General features: G+C 40.0%; 1 protein-coding gene across 2 annotated transcripts in view; it reads right to left on the reverse strand.

Moving 5' to 3' along the window:
- RBM27 (RNA binding motif protein 27) overlaps positions 1–23,499 on the reverse strand; it is a 2,498,992-nt gene that overhangs the window by 2,264,012 nt on the left and 211,481 nt on the right. For both annotated transcript variants that reach the window (XM_044064021.1, XM_044064022.1), the window contains exon 2: positions 189–307. In XM_044064021.1, coding sequence (XP_043919956.1) covers positions 189–307 — 119 coding nt within the window. The remainder of the gene's footprint in view (positions 1–188; positions 308–23,499) is intronic.

Consider the following 23,499-nt stretch of genomic DNA (forward strand, 5'->3'; position numbering starts at 1 on the left):
ATGAAGCTCTGTTGAAGTAAATAAGGTATTTCTGTTCTTTCTAAATTGACAATCAAAGTCAAAAGACATTTCCCATTAAAAAAATGCATAAAAATGCACAATGCATATTTGGCATCCTGATGTCCACTGATTAATGACGTATTACAATTTTCAAGAGTAGAAATAGAAAAAAAGAAATACATGCATACCTTTTTGCAAAAATACATCCAACTGATCTACACAAAAATCCTTAAGTTCCTTTTCTGGTCTGTCCTTTTTCACTAGTGCAACAACGTAGTTTGATAAAGCTACTGGGTCCGCATCACAGCTAGAAAAGGAAAAAAAAAGGTGGGAGAGAGAAGCACATTACTCATTTCAATATGTCATATAAATTTGACATGCCTTGTTCAAACTGCATTTAGAAATCATGCCTGGACGGTAACAGGAGTTATGATTACAAAGATGAAAAAAAAAACATGGTTTTACTGCAGATTTTTTAGTAAAGCACAAATAAAAATCATCAGCAAAACAACTTGGTAGAAGCTATTTGGAATGAATCCTTCTTTCATTCTATCAAAATAAAAACGTTTTACTTGCTGCTAACATAAATTGCTAACAAGCACTTTTAATTATGCTTGAGATGTCGATAACCAAAAACATAGAAAAACAAACTTTGGCCATTTGTTATCACTTTTCATTTACATAAATGTAAGACTGCCTACATCATATGGGATAATTTAATGAAGATGTGCACTGGGAAAAAAGGTCATATTTGGCACAGTAGTGAATTTTTTTTTTTTTATAAAACATTAAAATTAGGGTACTTGCATATTATCGCAACCAGATTTTTAACGGCAATAGCGGTTGCTTCACGATCATTAAATATGCTAGTTAATGTTGTAAAACTGTTGTAGAATGTCTATTTTTATACCACAAGTGTGTTTTCTTTACCTATATCAACAAAATGTAAAAAACAGTGTTCATGTTTCTTACAGCACTTTACCGCAAGCATATTTATTATTTCAAGTCCACCTGCTGCACGTTCCAACAATACTGACTGTAATTGCTGACAATTTTCCACCACATAGTTCTTTCGGTAGTTTTCTTTTACTATCAACATCATTATAGTAGTAATAAAATCAATGATCACTGAAGTAGTATGTGTTTTTGTCAGAACATGCCACCTTCACAAATCAAAAACAGTCTTACCAAGTTTTTCATAGAAAAATGACCACGGAATCAGCTGTCAACATCATCCACCCTCACAATTTAAAAGCAATACTAATTCAATGGTTCTTTTCAAGACCAATTAAAACATTGTTAAAATAAAAAGTTTACCAAAGCCACATTTTTTTGTCTCTGTTTTCCTTATCTGAAGGATTCCTTCTTCACAGTCAAAATATTCCATTCATTAGTATGACAGCAGCCATGATAAGCATGCGTCTGTAATGCATGCTAAACAGGAAGAGGACTTTTTTGTATTGTTGCTGTTCCCGAAGCTAAACTAATGTTTTTCAGCAGCAGTAAGGACTTTGAATAGCTCTTTTAATTGTTTCATGCACTCGTTTCTCTTTAACTATGGGCATTTCGCAACTGCAAAAATCTGGTTGTGATAATACGCAAGTAATGTTACTAATATGTAATATAAGTAATATGTTAAATATATAATTTTAATAAGGTGCTGAATATTAATAATCTGGTGTTAAATATTTTACATATATTTATCATGTTTTATTCATATAAACAATAGCCTTTAAAAATAAATTAGTTCAAAAAATAAAACACAAGGAAAAGAACAAGGCATCTTTCTGAGCACTTTTCCCAAGACAGGCATTTTTCCACTGCAGCATATACAGTAGCCTTAACTTCACAATAAAAAGTTTTTAAAAAATGGTTTCATTTCCCTGAACTAAAACCCATACTCTGAATCCTGTCTACTTCTCGAACATATTTTAAGCATTCCAGCACTAGCTACTTCACTAATACATGCTATCAGATTCCTGCATCAATAGGCTGATCCAATGGCATGTGTGAAATAGAACCCCATGATCCTCGGAACTTAAAACATTTGCTAATCTACTAATGATTTCTATTCTCTGTCGCCATCGCCAAGGCCTGGAACTAACTTCCAAACCATATCAGGGTTTTAAATAAATTTCAGCAATTGGAATCTGCCCTAAAAATATCACCTAGCAACTAATTAACTACACAACTGAACCACACCTACAGTTTGAAGTATGCAATCTTATGTCCACTAAGAATACTACACAAGTTTTTAAATGTAGTATTTTTTTTTAATTCTACTCATCTTTAAAAATATGTATTTCCTTAATCTAATGTGCTTTGCAAAAATGTTTGCTGACCATTTGCTTTGAAATACCTTCTAAATAATGTTTGTTCACCACTTTTCTTCTGAACTTAATTCTATCCATGTTTCCATAGGTTTACAAGTGATTACTGGGCTAAAGGCACAAGAGACTTTACAAGCCTAGCCATGAATACCCAGGATACAACAATATTATATCTTAATTCTCCAGATATGGGGTGGAGTGGTATCAGAGTAGTGGGTCTTTGGGTATTGGAGCCCAGAGTCATTTTACAGACCGCCTCTGTTCATAAGGAACACTGGCAGTAACCCATGAGTGAATTTACGATTCCCATCCATTTATTCACATTCCTTTTGAAAAGTGTGAGGAACAGGCTTTGTTTTACGAAGATAAGAAGTTTATGCCATACACACGGTAGGTAGTCCTTGGGATATGAATTTGTCTCTCCAGCAAGTTCTGTTAGAGCCACAAATAAGACTCAAATCCATGGAACTAGTAAGCCTCGTATAATTTTTCTTGTGAATATGTAACATTTTCACGAGGGCTAAACCACAGAATGTCTTGTAGGTCAGACATAAATCATCTCTCAATAATAAATAATATGAGATGGAGTAAAAGGATAGGGCGTTTAGTCAGACCACATAACATGTCTTACACTTTATATTTTTTAGTGAGAAACATCTGGGGCTGCTCCAATTGGTCTAAGTGCCTTGTTAAGTACATGTAGAAAGGAGCACTGTACTCACTTATGGGTGAATGAGGGCCAAGTACAATGGCACTATGACTACCTTTGACCCTGATGAAATATATTAACTTATAAGTTGAGCCACACCGATGGATTCCCCGTCACTATCATAACTACCTGGTGGTTAAAGCTTAGGTTGTTAACTGTGTTTCTAGGTCCCTCACCATTGTCACTACTTTTAGGGAATGTGCTATCAATATTATAATCTGCAGGGATATCCGATTTACCAAAGGGTATGATTAAGCATTTTTTAGCATTTAGTCTCATATCAAGGTTTTGGAACCAATCTTTTTTCTTTTATTTTTATGCCTGTTTGTAAGATGTCAACATCATTTTGGCATTGAATGATTCCTCACAACTAAACATGTAGGTGAACTTTGTGAGCCACAGGCCCCCACTATGGCCTTCAATTCAAAGAGGTATACACCAAACACGAGGGATCCCAACACTAAGCCTTGTGGGACACAACTAGTAATGGGTTTCTTAAAGGAAGTGGATTCACGTGTCCTGTCAATGAGCCAGTGTGCTACCCGGCTGATAAAAGGTTTTATGTCAAATGTAGTAAGTTCATCTATGATCCATAGAAAAAATCTTTGGCCAGGTCTAGAAGTACCATTTTACCCTCATCCATGGCCCTGGTGACATTCCCAAAGAAGTCCACCAGTTTGAGCAGGCAAGACATCCCTTTGACAAAGCCAACTTGGGTCCAGTCCAGTGTTTGGGGATTTCCTCTGTCATTTATTGGAGCTTTTCTCCCCAGGCCTCCACTGAAAATGGGCATTTGAACTGCCAGACAGCCTTTCTCTGTCAACAAAAGCAAATAAAATAGCAACACATCACTTACCTCATTATCTAGTAGATGTTGGCAATTTATTCTGCTTACAGATTATTCTAACAAATTAATTTTAAAGGTCTTGAGAAAAAATCTACAGTCCTTACTCCATGTTCAGACTTCTTTTAAACCTGTCAGTTTGAAAAGAAGTTCATAATTACACGCTTTACTTATAGGTTCATAGGTTTATACTAGGCTATCTGCCCTAAGGCATTTATAAGCCTAGCCCAAATTTTTGTGGCTTACGCCACCCCTTATATGAAAAAATACTGTGCCCATTAGTTTGTCGTGCCTCTGTCCAGCAGTGACACAGATATGATTACCGGGGTAAACCTACGATCTCCCATCCACAGGTCTAGATTTCTCTTGAACAGAGTCAGCGAGGTGCTCTGCCTCACATGGACCGGGATTTTATTCCACAGCATAGGGAGTCTCTGAGTGATAAATCTATCCCTCCAGCACGTCCTATTTATATCCGTGCTAAGGTTTAAGTCGCTTGCTCTAGTGGTTTTGGTGGATTTGGATTTTTTGAGGTGGAGCATGTCCATTAATTCCGGGTTGGACATGGCCTTGTATGTCAGGCACATGTCACCTCTGAGCAGACGGTATGCGACTGAATAGAGCTGGAGTTTCTTCAATCTGGCAGCATATGACAGATTTTGGAGTCCCTTTATCCTTTTGGTGAGGAACTTTTGGGGTCTCTCCAATTGCTGCAGATGTCGGGTGAGATACATCCCGAATGGGGCACTGTACTCGATCATTGGTCTGATAAGTGAAGAGTACAGGGGAACAATGACCTCATTAGATCTGGATGTGAATCCCTTCATGATCAGGTGGGCAATGTAGAAGGTCTTTCTAACCACTTTAGCAATGTGAGTGTCAAAAGAAAGGCCACTGTCAACCTGGGTCCCCAGGTCCCTGATAACCTCTTCTGTGGATTGCCACCTATATGGTAGCTTGGGGTTACCTTGTTTTTCCCGAAGGGTATGACTATACATTTTTTGGCGTTTAACTTCAGGCCATGGCTCTGGCACCAGCTATCTGTTTCTGTGAGTCCCTTCTGAAGGATATCCGTGTCCTATACACTTTCCACTATGGCGCCCAGTTTGCAGTCGTCTGCAAACTTTGTCAGCCAAAGTCCTCCCATGTTGGCCTGTACTTCTGAGAAGTAGATGCCAAACAATAGGGGGCCAAGGACCGAGCCCTGTGGGACACCACTTGTGACTGGCTTGGAGTCTGACACAGCGCCAGCAACTCTAACCCTGTGGGTTCTGTCCTTAAGCCAGTTTGCAACCCATCTTGTGACATATGGGTTTACATTTAAGCTGGTAAGTTTTTCTACAATACCCGAGTGGGGTATTGTGTCGAAAGCCTTTGCAAGGTCAAGGTAGGCTGTATGGACTGCCTTTCCCTCATCAATGGCCTTGGTGACTGTTTTCAAGAAGTCGACCAAGTTCAAAAGGCATGATCTTCCCTTGACAAAGCCAAACTGGGTCGGGTCCAATGTGTGCAAGTCCCTATATCTTTGTTTATGAGCTCCATTATGATCCTCTCCATAGCTTTGCAGACTAGACTTGTTAAGCTTATGGGGCGGTAATTACCAGGGTCCGTAGAGGCGCCGCCTTTGTGGAGTGGGACCACAGTTGCCGCACGCCACTCCTTGGGCACATATCCTGTGGTAAGGCTGAGATTAAACAGCTGCCTTATGTGCGGGTTTAATTCCTCATTTAGCTCGTGTAGCACACAGCCGGGGACACCATCCGGTCCCATTGATGCTGTGTTTTTAGCTTTAGAGAGAGCAGCTTTCACCTGCGCATTTGAGATGTCCGGGAGGCTACACTCGGCTGGGATAGTTATCTCTCCTTTAGGGGAGGGGTGAAGTTTGCACTGAACCTGTCTGCCAGTATGTTGGCAATGTCTGTGGGTTCAGTGATTTTTGTATCATTTTGGACTAATTCTGAGCATATCTGGGAGTTTCCACCCAGGTTCCTAACATAGCTGAAAAAGGCCTTATGATTGTCCTTTGAATCCATGGCAATTTTTCTCTCAAAATTGGCCTTAGTTGATTTTATGAGTGCTCGTAATTTTTTACCAATAATGATCAGGGGTGACTTCCCTTTTATGGATTTTGTTCTATCATGTAATAGCTTTCTCCTCTTATTGTAAAGTTTGTTAATGGCTGGGGTCCACCAGACTGGATGTTTGCCCTTTGTGGAAAGAGTCTTGGTTTTATTTGGGATTGCCTGATCCATGCAGTCCTGGAGGTGTTCATAGAAGGCATTTGTAAGGGCTTCCGCAGCTTGGGTTGTGGTTTCCTCTGGCTCAGGGGCCTTGAAGGATACCACACCAGTCTTGAGTAGTGTGAAGTTTGCTTTAGAGAAGTTCTTCACTATGGTCTTTTTGTTTGGGGTGGGGGGATGTGGATTTCCAGTGAGATTAGTTTATGATCAGATCTCACCAATGAGGGATATACTTCTGGTGTGGAGCATTTTGTCCCCATGTTTGTGACAATGAGATCTAGTATATTTTCTCCTCTCGTGGGAACAGTGACTAGCTGTTCCATGGCATTTGAATTTATGAACTCCAGGAACCGTTGGGCTAGAAAGTTAGGGCTTGAGTAATGTTCCCAGTCTATATTCGGGTAGTTGAAGTCACCCAATATGATGGCGTTTGGAGATACATTTATACCCTCCAGTGTCTTCAGGAAGGCTGTGTGGGGTTCCTGAGTTTGAGAGGGTGGCCTGTAGCATGCTACAATTTGTAGAGCAGTTTTGCCTATGGTTAGTTGCACCTGGATGGTTTCCGAAGCTTATGCGTTGCCACCAACCTGGAGGTGTGGGTATCCTTTATGAATATGGATACACCCTCCTTTTGTGGTGTGGTCCGGGTTTTGGGGCCGAACGCATGATATGAGGTAAAACCTAATAGTGCCGGGTGCTCTCAGGAGCCTTGAACCAGGTTTCAGTTACAGCACAGACATCAATGTTCTCCATACTGAGAAGGGCCTCGAGTGCGTGCATTTTGAGATTTAGACTTCTGGCATTGAGCAGCATTACCCTCAGTTTCTTCCCATTTTTGTTTTCTAGGGTGGTAGGTTTAGAATTTGAGCCTTGCCTAAAAAAAGCACTATGGGGGTGGCAAGAGCCTTGGCCAATATCCGAATCCCAGGGTGACAGGTGCAAGCCGTCCCTTGAAGCAGCGTGGCTTGTCAAGCATGTCATCCCAGGCAGACAGACACTGGATCCCCTTTGAATGACACCAGACATTAAGCCAATTGTTAAAGCTGATCATCTTGTCTCTATATTGTGGCATCAGTCTTGGTGAAGGAAGGATACTGCTCAGGGTTAGGGTCATACCTGCCTGGGCTACATAATCAGAGAGCTCCTCTAAGTCTCTTTTCATGTAGTCCAGGGAGGTACGTCTCAGGTCGTTCACACCAGCATGGACAATGACTGTGTCATATTTGTACTTGCCGTGGAGTGACCCGAGTGCTTGTGTTATGTGGCGGATTCTAGCCCGATAGGCAGCTTACTGTGACCCTCTCCTTGTTCAGCCTGGTGAGTGGGACGTCAGTGTGTCTGACTATGGAGTCACCTATGACAAGTATGTTTGGTGTTGTATTTGGCCTTAAGGGCTGTGACTGCTTTGCACGCTGCTTTTGTGGTTTATGTGTTGCTTGTGGGGTGTCTTGAGGTAGCAGTTGTTTGGTTGTCTGCTTTGGAGGCCTCTGCTGTTTAGGTAAATTTTTACTCAGAGCCTCCGAGTATGTCTTTGTGTGTTTATGTGTTTGATTCAGTGGAGTGGTAGCATTATGTGAGGCTGGTTTTGTGGTGTGTGTAGTTGCCTTCTCCTCCTGTCTGGTCTTGCCAGTCCTGAGTTGAGAGAGCTCAGCCTCCAGTTTGGCTAAATAGCTGCATCTCTCAAAGTATTTGTGTTATGCGTGATGAGGAGGGGGTTGTCTGTGTACATGAGGCAGTTATAACATTGCCTCAAGATTCCCAGATTCACCAGCTGGACGGAGAGGAGATTGACAACTGACCTTTGGACATGCTAGAATAATATTGGGAAATCCTTAATTGAAAACAAGGGCCAGTGGGGAGTGAGGGTGTAGTGCTTCTAATTTTTAGTGCTGACTTATATAATTGCTTTAGTGAGCAAGTGCCAGGTAACTTGAGTGCAATGTGTTACAAGTAACTAAATGCAAAAACGACAAACAGTAACTTTCTTTCAAGTGAAACAAGGAAATAAGTACAGTAAGCAATGCAGATATCACTAGTGATCCACAGAAGCTGAGAAGTTGCGTATTAGGTGGAATTAGCTTCCAGGGAAATAACAAGCAAACAAACAACAAGCATATAAACAAAGCTAGATTCAGCAGGCCTGGATCTAGTCTATGCTAGAGCAAACAAGGTGAACCAATTTCAGTAAGATACAGTTCAAATATTCAGGCACTATAAACCTTTAACCAGAAATTCCCAGCTCAGAAGGGCAGAGTCCAGCCTCTTCTCCCACAAGAGTGCAGACCACAAACCTTCTTAATGTAAAATAACTGGCCTGAAGCCCAATTGCCTAAACCAGAACTAATACACTTGGACACTGGGCTCTCAATCAGCAGTTCCCAACTTAGAAGGATGAAAGCTACCTGTCCTGCCACCACAGTGCTTGCCACAAACCTTCCTAATGTAAAACAACTGGTCTGAAGCCCAAGTGCTTAATCCAAAAGACTTGAATGATAGCTACACTTTAATCAAGTTACAACCAAGCAGTAATAAATACCATTGAATACTTTAGAGAATGTCTGGATTAGTGCTCAAGTTACACAAACAAAGCTAGATCCAGCAGGCCCGAATCCAGTCTATGCCACAGCAAACAAGGCACCAACTTCAGTAAGAAACAGTTCAGATATGCATGCACTATAAGCCTTTAACCAGAAATTCCCAGCTCAGAAGGGCAGAGTCCAGCCTCTCCTCCCACAAGAGTGCAGACCACGAACCCTCTTAATGTAAAATAACTGGCTTGAAAGCCCAAGTGCTTAAACCAGAATTAATACACTTTTAGAATAACAGACACTGAGCCCTCAATCAGCAGTTCTCAACCTAGAAGGATGTAAGCTACCTGTTCTGCCACAACAGTGCAGACCACAAACCCTCTCAGTGCAAAACAACTAACTGGTCCGAAGCCCAAGTGTTTAAACCAAAAGGCTTAGAATGAGTTACACCAAGCAGTAATAAATACAACTGAGTATTTTAAGATGATGCAAAAGTAAAAAGAAGTAGGTAAAAACACAAGTACAGTAAAAGCAAATGAAATTTTTTTTTTTTTCTGAACAAGTGCTGAGATCAAAGAAACAGATTTGAGTGCTGAAACTAGAAAACTGGCTAGTTATAAGAAAAAAAAAAAACAAGCTAGAAGGCTTCCCTCAAACACAGAAGGGCTTGGGGGCTCAGAAGCCTACAAATAGTCTGTACCACTTAACAAGAAAGGCAGGAAATAAGCTTAATTTTTTTTTCTATTTCCCAGATGCTCTCTTTGTACACAGTAGGAGTGCCTGAAATCAGAATATGATCTCACTGCACTCAGTTGAGTGAGCAAATGAGATGGGCCCAGAGGCAGGCTGAGGGGCAGGCAGTTTCAATGCCACTGAGATTAACACCAAAACAAAATCAGGGCGGGTGGGTGGGAATAACTGAAGAGCAGAATAACTTCAGTTAAAAATTCCTTCAACACTCCTTCATACACAGTTTAAATCAAATTAAATACTGTATAATACTGTATTTTTTAAAAAAAAAAAAAGTGCAGATAAAGGTACTTAAATTCTCTTATACGTCCAGTTGAATATAACCAAGTTCTTAGCTGGCCAAGCTGAAGTTTTAAAGCAGGAATTATTTCACATGCACCAGTTTAAATATGCAAGGACAGGAAATCAAAGAATGTGGCTACCCCCACACCTGTAATTACTAGCAAATAACAAAATTCAGCCAACACTAGCTTCAGTTCAAGTTACTGAAGAGCAGAATAACTTCAGTTAAAAATTCCTTCAACACTCCTTCATACACAGTTTAAATCAAATTAAATACTGTATAATACTGTATTTTTTTTTTTAAAAAAAGTGCAGATAAAGGTACTTAAATTCTCTTATACGTCCAGTTGAATATAACCAAGTTCTTAGCTGGCCAAGCTGAAGTACTAGGATTAACTCCCCCCACACAGTTTGTAACCGCCCAGTCTTTCCTCATAAGATTTTTAGAATTATCCTAGTAAAGCACCTTTGTATCCTTTTCAGCCTATTGGCTACTTCTTACAGAGGACAGCACCTTACCAAGTTCCCAAAATAAAGTGTATAAAGGTACAACCACGACTCATTTTATAGCAGACGCAACCAATAAATGTTCCCAAACAACTAAGAAAAGCTTCCATTCTATAGCTGGTCTTAAATGTGGCTAGTGAATTTTACTTATGTTATATTATCCACAGGGTATTACAATCCTCATTAATTTTTATCCTTCCCAATAGTATGGCAACTATACCTAAAGTCTTCCAATCCTCATAACTGCACATTTTAAGTTTAATGTCAGTGCGTTTTCTTTAAACCATTAATGTAAATGGGTCTAAAACAACTTTATCATACACACTGGAGATGTATACACATACATGTCATCAGAGTACTTTGTAAACCACGCATACTCAGGCATATCCAGGTCAAGAGCAACACAATCTGTTCTGCAGCTCAGCTTCAGATCCGCTCTTTTGGAAATTGCAGCAAAGACTGGGTAATATATTTAGCAACCTGATTTTGTTCCGCCTTTTATGTGGGACAAACCTCCCGGCCACTGAGATTTCGTATAACTGAACGCCTCAGTGACATTAGAAATAAAAGAATGTCGAATTCACTATTTTAAACAAAATATGACCCATACCACTGCTAGATTCAACTTCACTATTACAGACAAAGTCCAGGGCAATAAGATGTGCAAAAGCAGGATGGCATACCATTTTGAATAAAAAAGAATCAAGTTGGATTGTTAGGCTACAGGTGTTTTGTTTAATCCTGGCCTTAATGAGCTTAGCTAATTTAGTTATGAACCAATAGGAAGATGACTCTCATTGTGTGTTTTATTATTTAAATGAATCATGTTTTTTGTGTGTTACAGCACTGAAGAAGGCATTACTATTGCTGAAACTGGTTTGCACTTATTTTTGCAGTTGCCACAATAAAGGATTTTATATTCTTCTAACCTCCTAGGTGCTGGAAAATTCTTGTGTACAATATTCAGTTGGTATAGTCCATGCACCATGTCGTACTTGCATGTGTCTTGTGCTTTTCAGTTGGACTTAACACTGTTGATTCCTAGAGGAAGTCTCTTCACATCAGTGGCTTTTTACTCCATTTTGCATCTCTTAGTGGAATTTACAGGATCTTTTTGGTATCCTGCTATTTTTTTGTCTGAGCCTACTTGGATAACAAATCCAAAAACAGAAGAGGTTGATACTCCACAACAATCGAAGCAAACCAGACGAATAAAATTAAAAATAAGTCCTTTATTCGAATAAGTAAGCGCTTTCACGTTGCTTGGAACGCTTCATCAGACTTTAACAAAACATGAGAATATGAATCTGCTTATATATAAGTAAAACACCAATGGAATTCATATTAAAATGTTACATGTAGATTACCAAAAATACATCATTTCCTTTACATCAAAATATTTAAAAACATATATGAAATATATATATCTCCTACAGAACCTATTACTAAAACTTTATAATGATACATAGTAGAAGCAAATTTATATAAGTATTAAAATGTACATTAAATTTAAAAACATATTATTACCATTTAATGTTTCAAGGGCTTATCTAATAGGAATGGTCTTAATGAAAATTTATCATTGAGACCATGACCTTTGTTTGCAGTTAACTTAATTATCCATCTAGCTTCAGCTTTTTCTGTCTTATTACCAATGTTGCCAAGCCTCTCTGTTTCAATCAATTCTCCTATAACTAAAAATCTAAAGGCATGTGTAGTGTCATTGTGTAATGTGTGCCTTGCTAGGGCATTCCCTTCATTTTCCCTATGGATAGCATATAGATGCTCTCTTATCCTTTCTCTTAAAGTCCTATTGGTCTTCCCTATATAGAAGCAATGACATTTTATGCAAGAGGCTAAATAAATCACATTTCTTGATTTACAATCAGCATATTCATTGAATTCATATTTGACACCAGTATCTGGATGTGTAAAAACATTGGAATTCATTATATATATATATACACTGGTTGCATGAGCGACATGCATAGGTACCCTTCCTCTGAGTGGAGATCTTATTCCTGGGCGCACTTTCATAACAAAGCATACGTTTTAAAGATTTAGTATTCTTATAGTGGAAGGATGTTTTTTCACCAACTAAATCTTTTATACCATCATCTAACTGCAGAATATTCCAGTGTCTCTTAATGATGTTGACAATAGAAGTATTATTATTAGTGAAAGGAATCACTAACCTCCTCTTGTCATTACTCCTCACTATAGGTCTCTCATCTACATTGCCATGCTTTTTAATGAAAGGTCGTCCTAGATGTTCACGTTCTAAAGTATCTAATAAATGCATATCACTGTTGCAATAACCTCTGTGTCCAAAATCACTTTCTATAGTTTTTAATGCTTCAGAGAAAACTAAGTCATTGCTGGTTATATTAGAGAAACGTTTCACCTGATTGCTCACGATGTTTTTATGTATATGGGGAGGATGCATACTACTTCTATGAATAGCATTCTTCCTACATGACTTTCTAAATACTTCTGTCTCAAGAATATTACCATTTTTACTCAATGTCACATCTAAAAAATCAATAGTGTTTTGTGAATAGATATCAGTTAATGTAAGAAATGTAGTGGTTCCATTAATATATAAAACAAAATCTTTTAAAAGCTCTAGTGTGCCTCCCCAAATCAAAAAAGATCATCTTCAAAGCGTTTGTAATACTTTATGGAAGTAGAAAAAGTCAGATGTTCTAGGACATGTGTATTCTCCCAATATGCTAACACAAGGTTAGCATAGGAGTTGGCACAAGATGTGCCCATAGCTACTCCTTTGATTTGAAGAAAGTATTAATTATTAAAAGTAAAAACATTATGACAAAGAACCATTGCTAATAACATTGTAAATTTAATAACCTGATTGTTATTTAGCCCTTTATTCAGCAAATAAAGCCTTAAGAAATCTATCCCTACATCATTAGGTATGCAGGTATGCAACCAGTGTATATATATATAATGAATTCCAATGTTTTTACACATCCAGATACTGGTGTCAAATATGAATTCAATGAATATGCTGATTGTAAATCAAGAAATGTGATTTATTTAGCCTCTTGCATAAAATGTCATTGCTTCTATATAGGGAAGACCAATAGGACTTTAAGAGAAAGGATAAGAGAGCATCTATATGCTATCCATAGGGAAAATGAAGGGAATGCCCTAGCCAGGCACACATTACAAAATGACACTACACATGCCTTTAGATTTTTAGTAATAGGACAGTTGATAGAGACAGAGAGGCTTGGCAATATTGGTAATAAGACAGAAAAAGCTGAAGCTAGGTGGATAATTAAATTAGCTGCAAACAAAAGTCATGGTCTTCATGATAAATTTTCATTAAGACCATTCCTATTAGATAAGCCCTTGAAACATTAAATGGCAACAATATGTTTTTAAATTTAATATATATTTTAACATTTATATATAAATCTGCTTTTATTATGTATCATTATAAAGTTTAGTAATAGGTTTTATAGGATATATATATTTCATATATTTTTTTAAATATTTTGATGTAAAGGAAATTATGTATTTTTTGTAACCTACATGTGACATATTAATGTGAATTTCATTGGTGTTTTACTTGCATATAAGCTGATTCATATTCTCATGTTTTGTTAAAGTCTGATGAAGCGTTCCAAGCAACGTGAAAGCGCTTACTTATTCGAATAAAGGACTTATTTCTATTTTTATTCGTCTGGTTTGCTTCAATTGTTGTGGAGTATCAACCTCTTCTGTTTTTGGATTTGTGCTCTGCTTTGGGAGGTGATACCTTACCCTGATAGTGTTCTTTTTTGTCTGAGCTACTTGGATAACAAGACTGCGCTTTATGTATCGGTGAGGTTGCTGGTGTTTTTGGTTAAGAATTGCCTTACAACAGTAACTGCTTCATGGTGGCAACATATACACCCTTTACCAAGTGGTGAGTTTTGGTCTCAGGACACTTCGTATATATTTGATAGTTTGTTCCATGACAAACGGAGCTTGTTAAACATAAATATGTGCCGGTTTTGAGCTTGGGTTCTGTTTATTCAACTAAAGAGCCTCTTGTATGCTTAAGGGGTTTTCCGTATACTAAATGCTGGTGGTTTACCACAACTGGGGTGAATTGCCCTCTATCCGGCTGCTGTGCACCCTGCTCATGTGCTTGTCCAACTGTGAGTTTAACATTTTGTTTTCTTACATGATGTATTGTAAATGTCCGTTTATTTCTTAATGTGTATTAATTGCCTTTAGCATATTGCCGACTGCTGCTAAACGGCTTTTTTTTTTACTATGTCCACCGTCCTTGCTGCACCCACTCGCTACTTGTTAGCGATTTATATGTGGGTTCTTACCTGACTACTCCATTCACTGCTTGCTTAGAAGGAAATTTTAGTGTATATAGACTTTACTAAACTCAGATGTAGTTCTACTAGTCATTGATTCCTAAATTGCCCGACTGTTTATTTGTTAAGATGCACTACTCGCTTTCTACCTATTTCTAACTTCTGCAATCAGTTAGCCGCCCTTGCTGTACCCCATCGCTACTTATTGGCATTTTGCACGTGGGTGTTTAGCGACTCTATCCCTGCTCGCTTAGAAATACTTTTACTGCATTTAGTTTTTCTAGACTTGCATACACTTTTACTAGTCTTTATAGCCTTATGCCTGGCGGTTCTTAATCTAATGTGCATTATTCTGCCTTTTACCCAGTTCTAACTGCTGCTAACAGTTGTTTTCCTGAGTCCGCCACCCTTGCTGCACCCACCCGTTGCTCGTTAGCGTTCTGCACATGGGTGCTTATCTAGCGATTCTATATCGGCTCATCTAGACATTGTACTAGTCATAGATTATACTGCCTACGTAGTCAATCTTAAGCACGTTTATAGAACTTGCACCAAACTCTCCATTTTGATTACTTAGTCTTACTATATCCATTTGTTTCCTTCTCTGACTGCCTGCTGCTTTTTTCATATTTGACCAGGTAGCAGCTTTCGCAACAATAACTCATTATCATACTGCATTGTAAATGCAATTTGTTACTTGAGGCTTAACTTGGGTAGAAACATATCAACTCGCATTCTGCCTTAGGTATACAGCATGAATAACATCTATTTTTACTAAAGTTAGGCTAATAGACCTGTATTTATTCTCTCCTTAAAGGCTTGTGCAGAAATTTATTTGCTTGTCTTTCACCTTTGGAATATAGTGTTGTATATGATTGCATTATTAAAGGTCAGGTTAAATGCATTCTTTTTGCCTGGACTTTGCCCTTTAGAACTTTGCTTAACAACATAAATAAGCTCTCTTGAGATAACAATTGTGTATTACCGGACAGATGTTCAGTAAACAACGTATTACAATAGTATATTCTTGCCTGCTTCTACACAGCTTATTACTTTACCCTTTACTAGCTATCTGCAAAGCTACAGGTCTGCCTTGGTCTCTTTTTAAAATGCTCTGTGGAGACAAGTATAATGCTTACCTGATGTGCGGTCTGAATATCAACATATATTAACTGTTATAACAACATTGTCGGAGTCCTGATAGATTGTTGTTGATACAATTTTTACTTAACTACTACTGTTCTGGTATACATTTGTACAAATATTGTGTATGTAGCTCTTTCCATCCTAGCTACATGATTGCTTTATTCATGTTAGATTGCTTGAGGTTACAATTTTATATTAACTTCTACTTTTTTATTACATTTGAATAGACTGACTGCAGTTCTTTACATCCTTGCTACCTGTTGCATTTTAGTATTGTCCTCAGAATCCTGATGTTCCTGCATGTTTGTACTCTTTAGATGTTTCTATTTACACAAATGGTCTCTGTTACTTAATGTGTCTAACTCGTATAACTGAGTTTAATTGATGTTTCTTTCTTTGCTCTTCATTACTAAACTGCATACCTCACTACCTTTTCTTCTTCTTCATTTACCAGCCTGTGACCCAGTACATCCTTGTACTAAATCTCCAGACCTCACCTCACTGGAAGCCTCAACAAAATTGTCCGAACTAGGACTTCACCTATCAGCTCCCAGATAAACCAACCCACTACAAGACAGTGAAAGTATGTGCTGCAACAGATTCTAGAAGTTTGAACTTATCCAAATGTTTAATGACATTGCTAAGTTAGACAAGTTTCCCAAGCAGGACAGCCAGCAGCCAATCAACAACCCCAGTTATTCTCCGGTCTCTTAAATAAACCCTTACATCCAACCTTTCACTCCCTTACTAGTAGTAGCATACCCCCCTCTCTCCATTAGCCTGCCATCCTTGCAAGCGTATCTTTGATGCTGTTTAGTGACTAGGCACTAAGTGGCGCCTCTCCACAAACTCTCTACACATCTACTCCTATACTTATGTGCTGTACCATACTGCCCCATCCCGTTTTCTTAGTTATTACCTCTCCTTAACTCACTCTTTTACCTTCTCTTACTGTCCTGGGATCTCTAACACTTCTACTCAGTTGCTACCCTTACTTACCTCCTGCTAGTCTTTTAACTCACTCCTATACTTTCTCACTTGTGACTTACCTGCTGAACTCACCTACTTAACAGATCGTCTTCCATGAAAGTCCACTCTTTTGTCTCTACCTGCTCCGTTCGCCCTGTGAGCTCACTTCGCTCCCCTACCCTGCCCCCAATTCCCACCCGCCCCCAGTGGCCCTACATTTATTCCTCCTAAAGACACACCCCCACTTTAAATTACTCCAAATCACAATCATCCCTTCATCACCACACCCATTCACAACTTCTTACAACTAACCCACTGATACCTCATCTCTTTCCTACCATAGTAATTAAAACCTCCTACTGGTGCTCCTCCTAACAAACCCTTCAATACCTCCTTCCAACTTTAATCTTTTCATAGTTCGGTACTAGGCTATCTGCCCTGGGGCATTTATAAGCCTAGCCATAGTGATGTGGCTTTCGCCACCCCATGTAATGGTGCAAAAGTTTACAGTATAGATTTAGAATACTGTGCCTCTGTCTAGTAGTGACACAGTGAAGACCCCCTTACATAACAGAATTAGTTTAATGTGCCTCAGTCTAGTATTGACACAGAGATGACCCCTGGGGTAAACCTACGATCTCCCATCCACTCGTCAAGATTTCTCTTGAAGAGAGTCAGTGAGGGGCTCTGCCTAACATGAACTGGGATTCTGTTCCAGAGTATGGGAAGCCTCTGAGTTATGAATCTGTCCCTGCAGCATGTCCTATTCATATTTGTGCTGAGGTTTAAATCTTTAGCGCTCGTGGTTCTGATGGATTTGGATTTTTTGAGGTGGAGCATGTCCATCAATTCCTGATTGGACATGGCCTTGTACGTCAGGCACAGATCACCTCTGAGCAGGCGGTATGCTACTGAATAGAGCTTGAGTTTCTTTAGTCTGGCAGCATATGACATATGTTGGAGACCCTTGATCCTCTTGGTGAGGTACTTTTGGGGTCTCTAGCTGTTGCAAGTGCCGGGTGAGGTACATACCAAATGGGTCATTGTACTCAATCATGGGCCTGATAAGGGAGGAGTATAGGGGTACAATGACCTCCTTTGATCTGGATGTGAATCCCTTCATGATAAGGTGGGCAAGGTAGAAAGTCTTTCTAACCACTTTGGCAACGTGGGTGTCAAATGAGAGGTCACTATCGACTTGGGTCCCCAGGTCTCTGATTACTTTTTCCGTACTCAGTGGGTTACTGTCTATGTGATAATTTGTGGGTACTTTGTTTTTCCCAAAGGGGATGACTATACATTTTTTGGCATTTAGTTTAAGGCCATGACTCCGGCACCAGTTGTCCGTTTCAGTGAGGCCTTTCTGTAGGATGTATGTGTCAGCTGGTGTATCGACTATGGCGCCTAGTTTGTAGTCATCTGCGAACTTTGTCAGCCACAACCCTCCTATGTTTGCTTTCACATCTGAGAAATAAATGCCGAACAAGACGGGTCCCAGGACAGAGCCCTGTGGGACACCACTTGTGACTGGCTTCGAGTCTGACATGGCTCCAGCGATTTGGACTTTATGGGTTCTATCCTTTAGCCAGTTTGCCACCCATCTTGTGACATATGGATTTACATTTAAGCTGTTGAGCTTGTCTATGATGCCAGAGTGGGGTATTGTGTCGAAAGCTTTAGCCAAGTCCAGGTAGGCTGTATGGACTGCTTTGCCCTCGTCAATGGCTCGAGTGACTGTCAACCAGGTTCAAAAGGCAGGATCTGCCCTTTACAAAGCCGAACTGGGTGGGATCAAGTGACTGTAAGTCCCCAATGTCATTGTTTATGAGTTCCATAATGATTCGTTCCATAGCTTTGCAGACCAGGCTGGTTAAGCTTATGGGGCGGTAGTTACCAGGGTCTGTAGAGGTGCCTCCTTTGTGGAGTGGGACTACTGTTGCTGTACGCCAGTGTTCGGGTATATATCCTGTAGTAAGGCTAAGGTTAAATAGCATTTTTATGTGTGGGTTTAGCTCCTCTTGGAGTTCACGTAGCACGCAACCCGGGATACCGGCAGGTCCCATTAATGCTGTGTTTTTAGCTTTGCTGAGGGCGGTTCTCACCTGGACATCTGAGAGACAGGGAGGTTACATTCAGCTGGGATAAGTATTTCTTCTTTTGGGGGTGAGGGAGGAGAGAAATTTGCACTGAACCCGTCTGCCAGAATGTTGGCAATATCTGTGGGTTCAGTTTATTTTTTGTCATTGTGAACTAACTCTGAACATATCGGAGGGTTTCCGCCCAGGTTTCTAACATAGCTGAAGAAGGCCTTGTGGTTATCTTTAGTGTCCATAGCGATTTTTCTCTCAAAGTTGGCCTTGGATGTTTTTATGAGAGAACGTAGCTTTCTACTAGTGCTGATCAGAGATGCCTTCTCTTTATGGGATTTTGCTCTGTCGTGCAGTAGCTTACTTCTTTTGTTATAGAATTTGTTTATGGCTGGGGTCCACCAGACAGGACGCCTGCCCTTGGTGGAGAGGGTCTTGGTTTTATTTGGGATTGCATGATCCATGCATTCTTTGAGATGTCTGTAGAAAGCATTTGTGAAGGATTCTGCATTGTGGGATGTGGTTTCCACTGGCCCTGTGGGCTTAAAGGATACCATATCAGTTTTAAGAAGTGTAAAGTCGGCTTTTGAGAAGTTTTTCACTGTAGTCTTTTGTGTTGGGGGTGGAGGTGAGATATGTATATCCAGGGTGATTAGTTTGTGGTCAGATCTCACTAGTGAGGGGTATACTTCCGGTGTGGAGCACTTTGTCCCAATGTTTGTGATGATCAGATCTAGTATATTATCTCCCCTTGTGGGAGAGGTGACTAGCTGTTCCATTGCATTTGAATTTATGAATTCCAGGAACCTTTGGGCTAGAATAATGCACCCAGTCTATGTTAGGGTAGTCGAAGTCTCCCAATATGATGGCGTTTGGGGAGACATTCATATCCTCCAATGTCTTCAGGAAGGCTGAGTGGGGTTCCTGAGATTGGGAGGGTGGTCTGTAACATGCTACCAGCTGTATAGCAGTTTTGCCTACGGTTAGTTGCAGCTGGATGGTCTCTGATGCTTCATGTGTTGCCACTAACCTGGAGGTGTGGGTGTCCTTGATGAATATGGACACTCCCCCTCCCTTTTTGGTTTGGCCCAAGCTTTGGGGCCGAAAAGCATGATACGAGGTATAGCCCGGTAGCGCTGGGGTGCTCTCAGGAGCCTTGAACCAGGTTTCAGTTACTGCACAGTCATCAATGTTCTCCATACTGAGGAGTGCTGCATCTTGAGATTTTGACTTCTGGCGTTGAGCAGCATTACCCTTAATTTTTTTCCATTTTTGTTTTCTAAGGAGGTGGGTTTGTCTTTTGAGCCTTGCCTAAAAAAGCACTATGGGGGAGGCAAGAGTCTTGGCCAATATCCGGAAGCCCAGTGGTGACAGATGCAAGCCGTCCCTTGTGAAGCAGCGTGGCTTGTCCAGCATGTCATCCCAAACAGACAGACATTGGATCCCCCTAGAATGACACCAGTATTTGAGCCAATTATTAAAGCTGATCATCTTGTCTTTGTATTGTGGCATCATTCTTGGTGAGGGCAAGATGCTGCTCAGGGCCAGGGTCATACCAGCCTGGGCTACATAATCCGAGAGCTCCTCTATGTCTCTCTTCATGTAGTCCAGGGAAGTATGTCTCGGGTCATTCACGCCGGCATGGACAATGATGGAGTCATATTTGTACTTGCTTTGGAGTGACCTGAGTGCGTGTGTTATGTGGCGGATCCTAGCTCCCGATAAGCAGATCACCGTTACCTTCTCCTTGTTCAGCCTGGTAGGCGGAACGTCAGTGTGTCTGACTATAGAGTCACCTATTACTAGTGTATCAGGCATGGTGTTTGGCCTTAAGGGCTGTGATTGTTCGACACACTGATTTATTGAAGTATGTGTTGCATGTGTTATGTTTTGAGGTGGTAGATTTTTGGGTGTCTGCTTTGGGAGCCTCTGTTGTTTTGGTAAGTTTTTTGTTAGAGCCTCCGAGTATGTCTGTGTTATTATGCGTTTTGTTTGCAGTCTGCAGTTGTGGTAGGTCTATGTGGGACTGGGTTTGGTGTGTGTGTGTGTGTGTGTGTGTGTGTGTGTGTGGTTACCTTCTCCTCCTGCCTGGTCCTGCCAGTCCTGAGTTGAGAGAGTTCAGCCACCAGTTTGGCTATATAGTTGCATCTCTCACGTGTATTTGTGTTTGTTGGGAGGAGGAGAGGGTTGTCTGTGTACATGAGACAATTGTAGCATTGTCTCAAGATTCCCAGATTAACCAGCTGAACCGGAGAAGATGCTAGTAATCTACCACTCGACATGCTAGACTATTATAAGGGAGTGCTGTGCCTTTAAGGGAAGTGGGTACTCACAGGGAAGGTGGGTGGATGTAGTGCTTACTTTGGTTAGCGAGTGCTTACTTAGAAGAGAGGTTTTGAGAACAAGTGCTAGGCTTATAATAAAGTGATTAGACTGATTACTATAAGAGTAGAGCTTTCTTAAGGGAAATTTTGAAGAGCAGACTTGGTGGAGCCAGAAAAAGTTTAACCTTGTTTAACCGGCTATGCGCACATCCGCGCAAAGCCGTGCAAACGTGGATTTTAAACAGGGAACTTCAAAAGAGCTAGAAATGGTCCAAAACAACCAATTACTACAAGCTCTTGTGCCGAGGTCACTCCTTCAGGGACAGATAGGCTGCTCAAGGCTCCCCACTCCCACTGGTGAGCAAAGAAACTTCCTTCTATCCAAGTAAGGCAGTGGACACCACAGGAACTACACCATAGTCCAGAATACAGCAAAGCCTGTATACCGGTCTAAACTAGTCGAGGAGAGGCGGGAAAACAAGGATATTTTTATTTTTTTTGTTTTGTTTTTGAGATAGAAAGCACACAGAAATGCAGGAAACAGTAATAAATCAGTTACACAGGCTAGCACACTTTAGTGGGCAGCCTCAACAGTTAAATTTAACAAACAACTTTCGACCAATTTTCGACTAAATGAAACTTTAAGTGCAGATAATATATAATGCAACAAACAGTTAAAAAAACAGTTTAAGCTTGTTCAAGGTAAGCAAGAGAAGGTATTTCAGGTAAAAAAACAGCAAAAAAATACTTAAATCAGGAAAGTAGTCGCTTTTCTCAGTTCTCTGCTGCTAGGACCACTCTGCAGGACCACGAGGAGCTGTTGCTGAGTAGTATCTACATCTATAACTATATTAACTCCTACCTTATCATGCCCTACCAATTACATATACCAATACTCATCTCACTCTTAACAGCTCTATCTACTACTTATCTCCTCACTTACTATGAACAACCCGTTCACTATAAACTCCACATCCCTTCCAAACACACTTTAACATCTACTATAACAAAACTCCCTAACTTCCAAACTAACATTTCTAAACCCAGTTACCCAATTCCTAAATTTCACAGACTAGTACACATCAAATACAGTAATCTAAAAACTAAACCAACAGTTAACTTTTACTGTAAACTTCTCCAACCTAAGTACTTTATATTTCTCCACTCCTTAACAGATGGGGACATTCATCCTAATCCTGGCCCGACACCTATCCATGTCACTGCAAATAGTCCCCAAGCCAAAATTTCCACATTATCTCTAATCAACCTACCCAATTCACTATCCATTGCTCATTTTAACATACGTAGCATGTGCAATAATATCCCTCATGTTCATGCCCTTCTTGATGTCCACCGATTTGATATCCTTTACTTATCAGTAACATGGCTAAAACCCTCCATAAAAGATAATGAAATCACCCCTCCAGGCTATAGTATTATTCGGTTAGATCGCACATCCAAAAAAGGAGTAGCAGCAATTCTCTATAAAGCACACATACAACTTAGCACTGCAAATCTTAACCTATCTTTAGACTTCAGCGCTGAAATAGTTCTCAAAATTCCAACTTAACAGACATAAAGCTATAAACATTATCTGCGTCCATCTTCCCCCAGGCAACAACATTGGTACACTTGAACACATACTTAACTGGCTTTCTTTTCATCTCCCACAAGAACCCATAGTCCTAGGAGACTTTAACATTGATTGGAATTCATGTAGCGGTACAAACCCTACCAACCACATTAACCTTTATGGTTTTTCACAAGCTATTAACTCCCCCATCAGAATTAACAAACTGAACAATAAAGAAAGCACCTTGGATTGGATTCTGACTAATAGTCTTCACCAAACTTACATAGCAGGAACACTCCCAGACAATCTTAGTGACCACCTGCTAATATACATAATCAGACATGAAACCAACCCAACCTTCCCTAACACTATCAGAACAGTTCGCTCCAAAAAGCATTTTATCCCAGAGCTTTTCCAAATAGAACTTAAACAATGTAATTGGTCACCATTAAGATCCTTCCCAATTAACAAAGCAGTTGAATACTTCAACTCTACTTTCCTAACAATCCTGGACCATCATGCCCCAATACGCTGTACAAGAAATAAAGCTATACCTGCTCCTTGGCTCTCTAACAAAACCAGGCAACTAATCATTCAGAGAAACAAATCCTGGGCTAAATGGCGAACTACTAAGAACTCTACAGATCATCTAACCTTGAGACAGCATAGAAATAATACCAAAAAAGCCATCCTACTTGACAAAAAGAACTACGATCTCCACCTACAACAATCCTCCCTCAAGGAACCTCAGAAGTTTTGGTCTACTATTAATAAACTTTTTTATCCAGTTGTAACTGTTACCCCCATCCCCTCAGGCGCTAATCCCAAAAATTCAACTGCAACAGCTAATGCCTTTAATTCGTTCTTTAC

Source organism: Protopterus annectens, chromosome 2.part2 (assembly GCF_019279795.1).
Source record: "Protopterus annectens isolate FY-2018-M chromosome 2.part2, PAN1.0, whole genome shotgun sequence".
Lineage (NCBI taxonomy): Eukaryota > Metazoa > Chordata > Ceratodontiformes > Protopteridae > Protopterus > Protopterus annectens.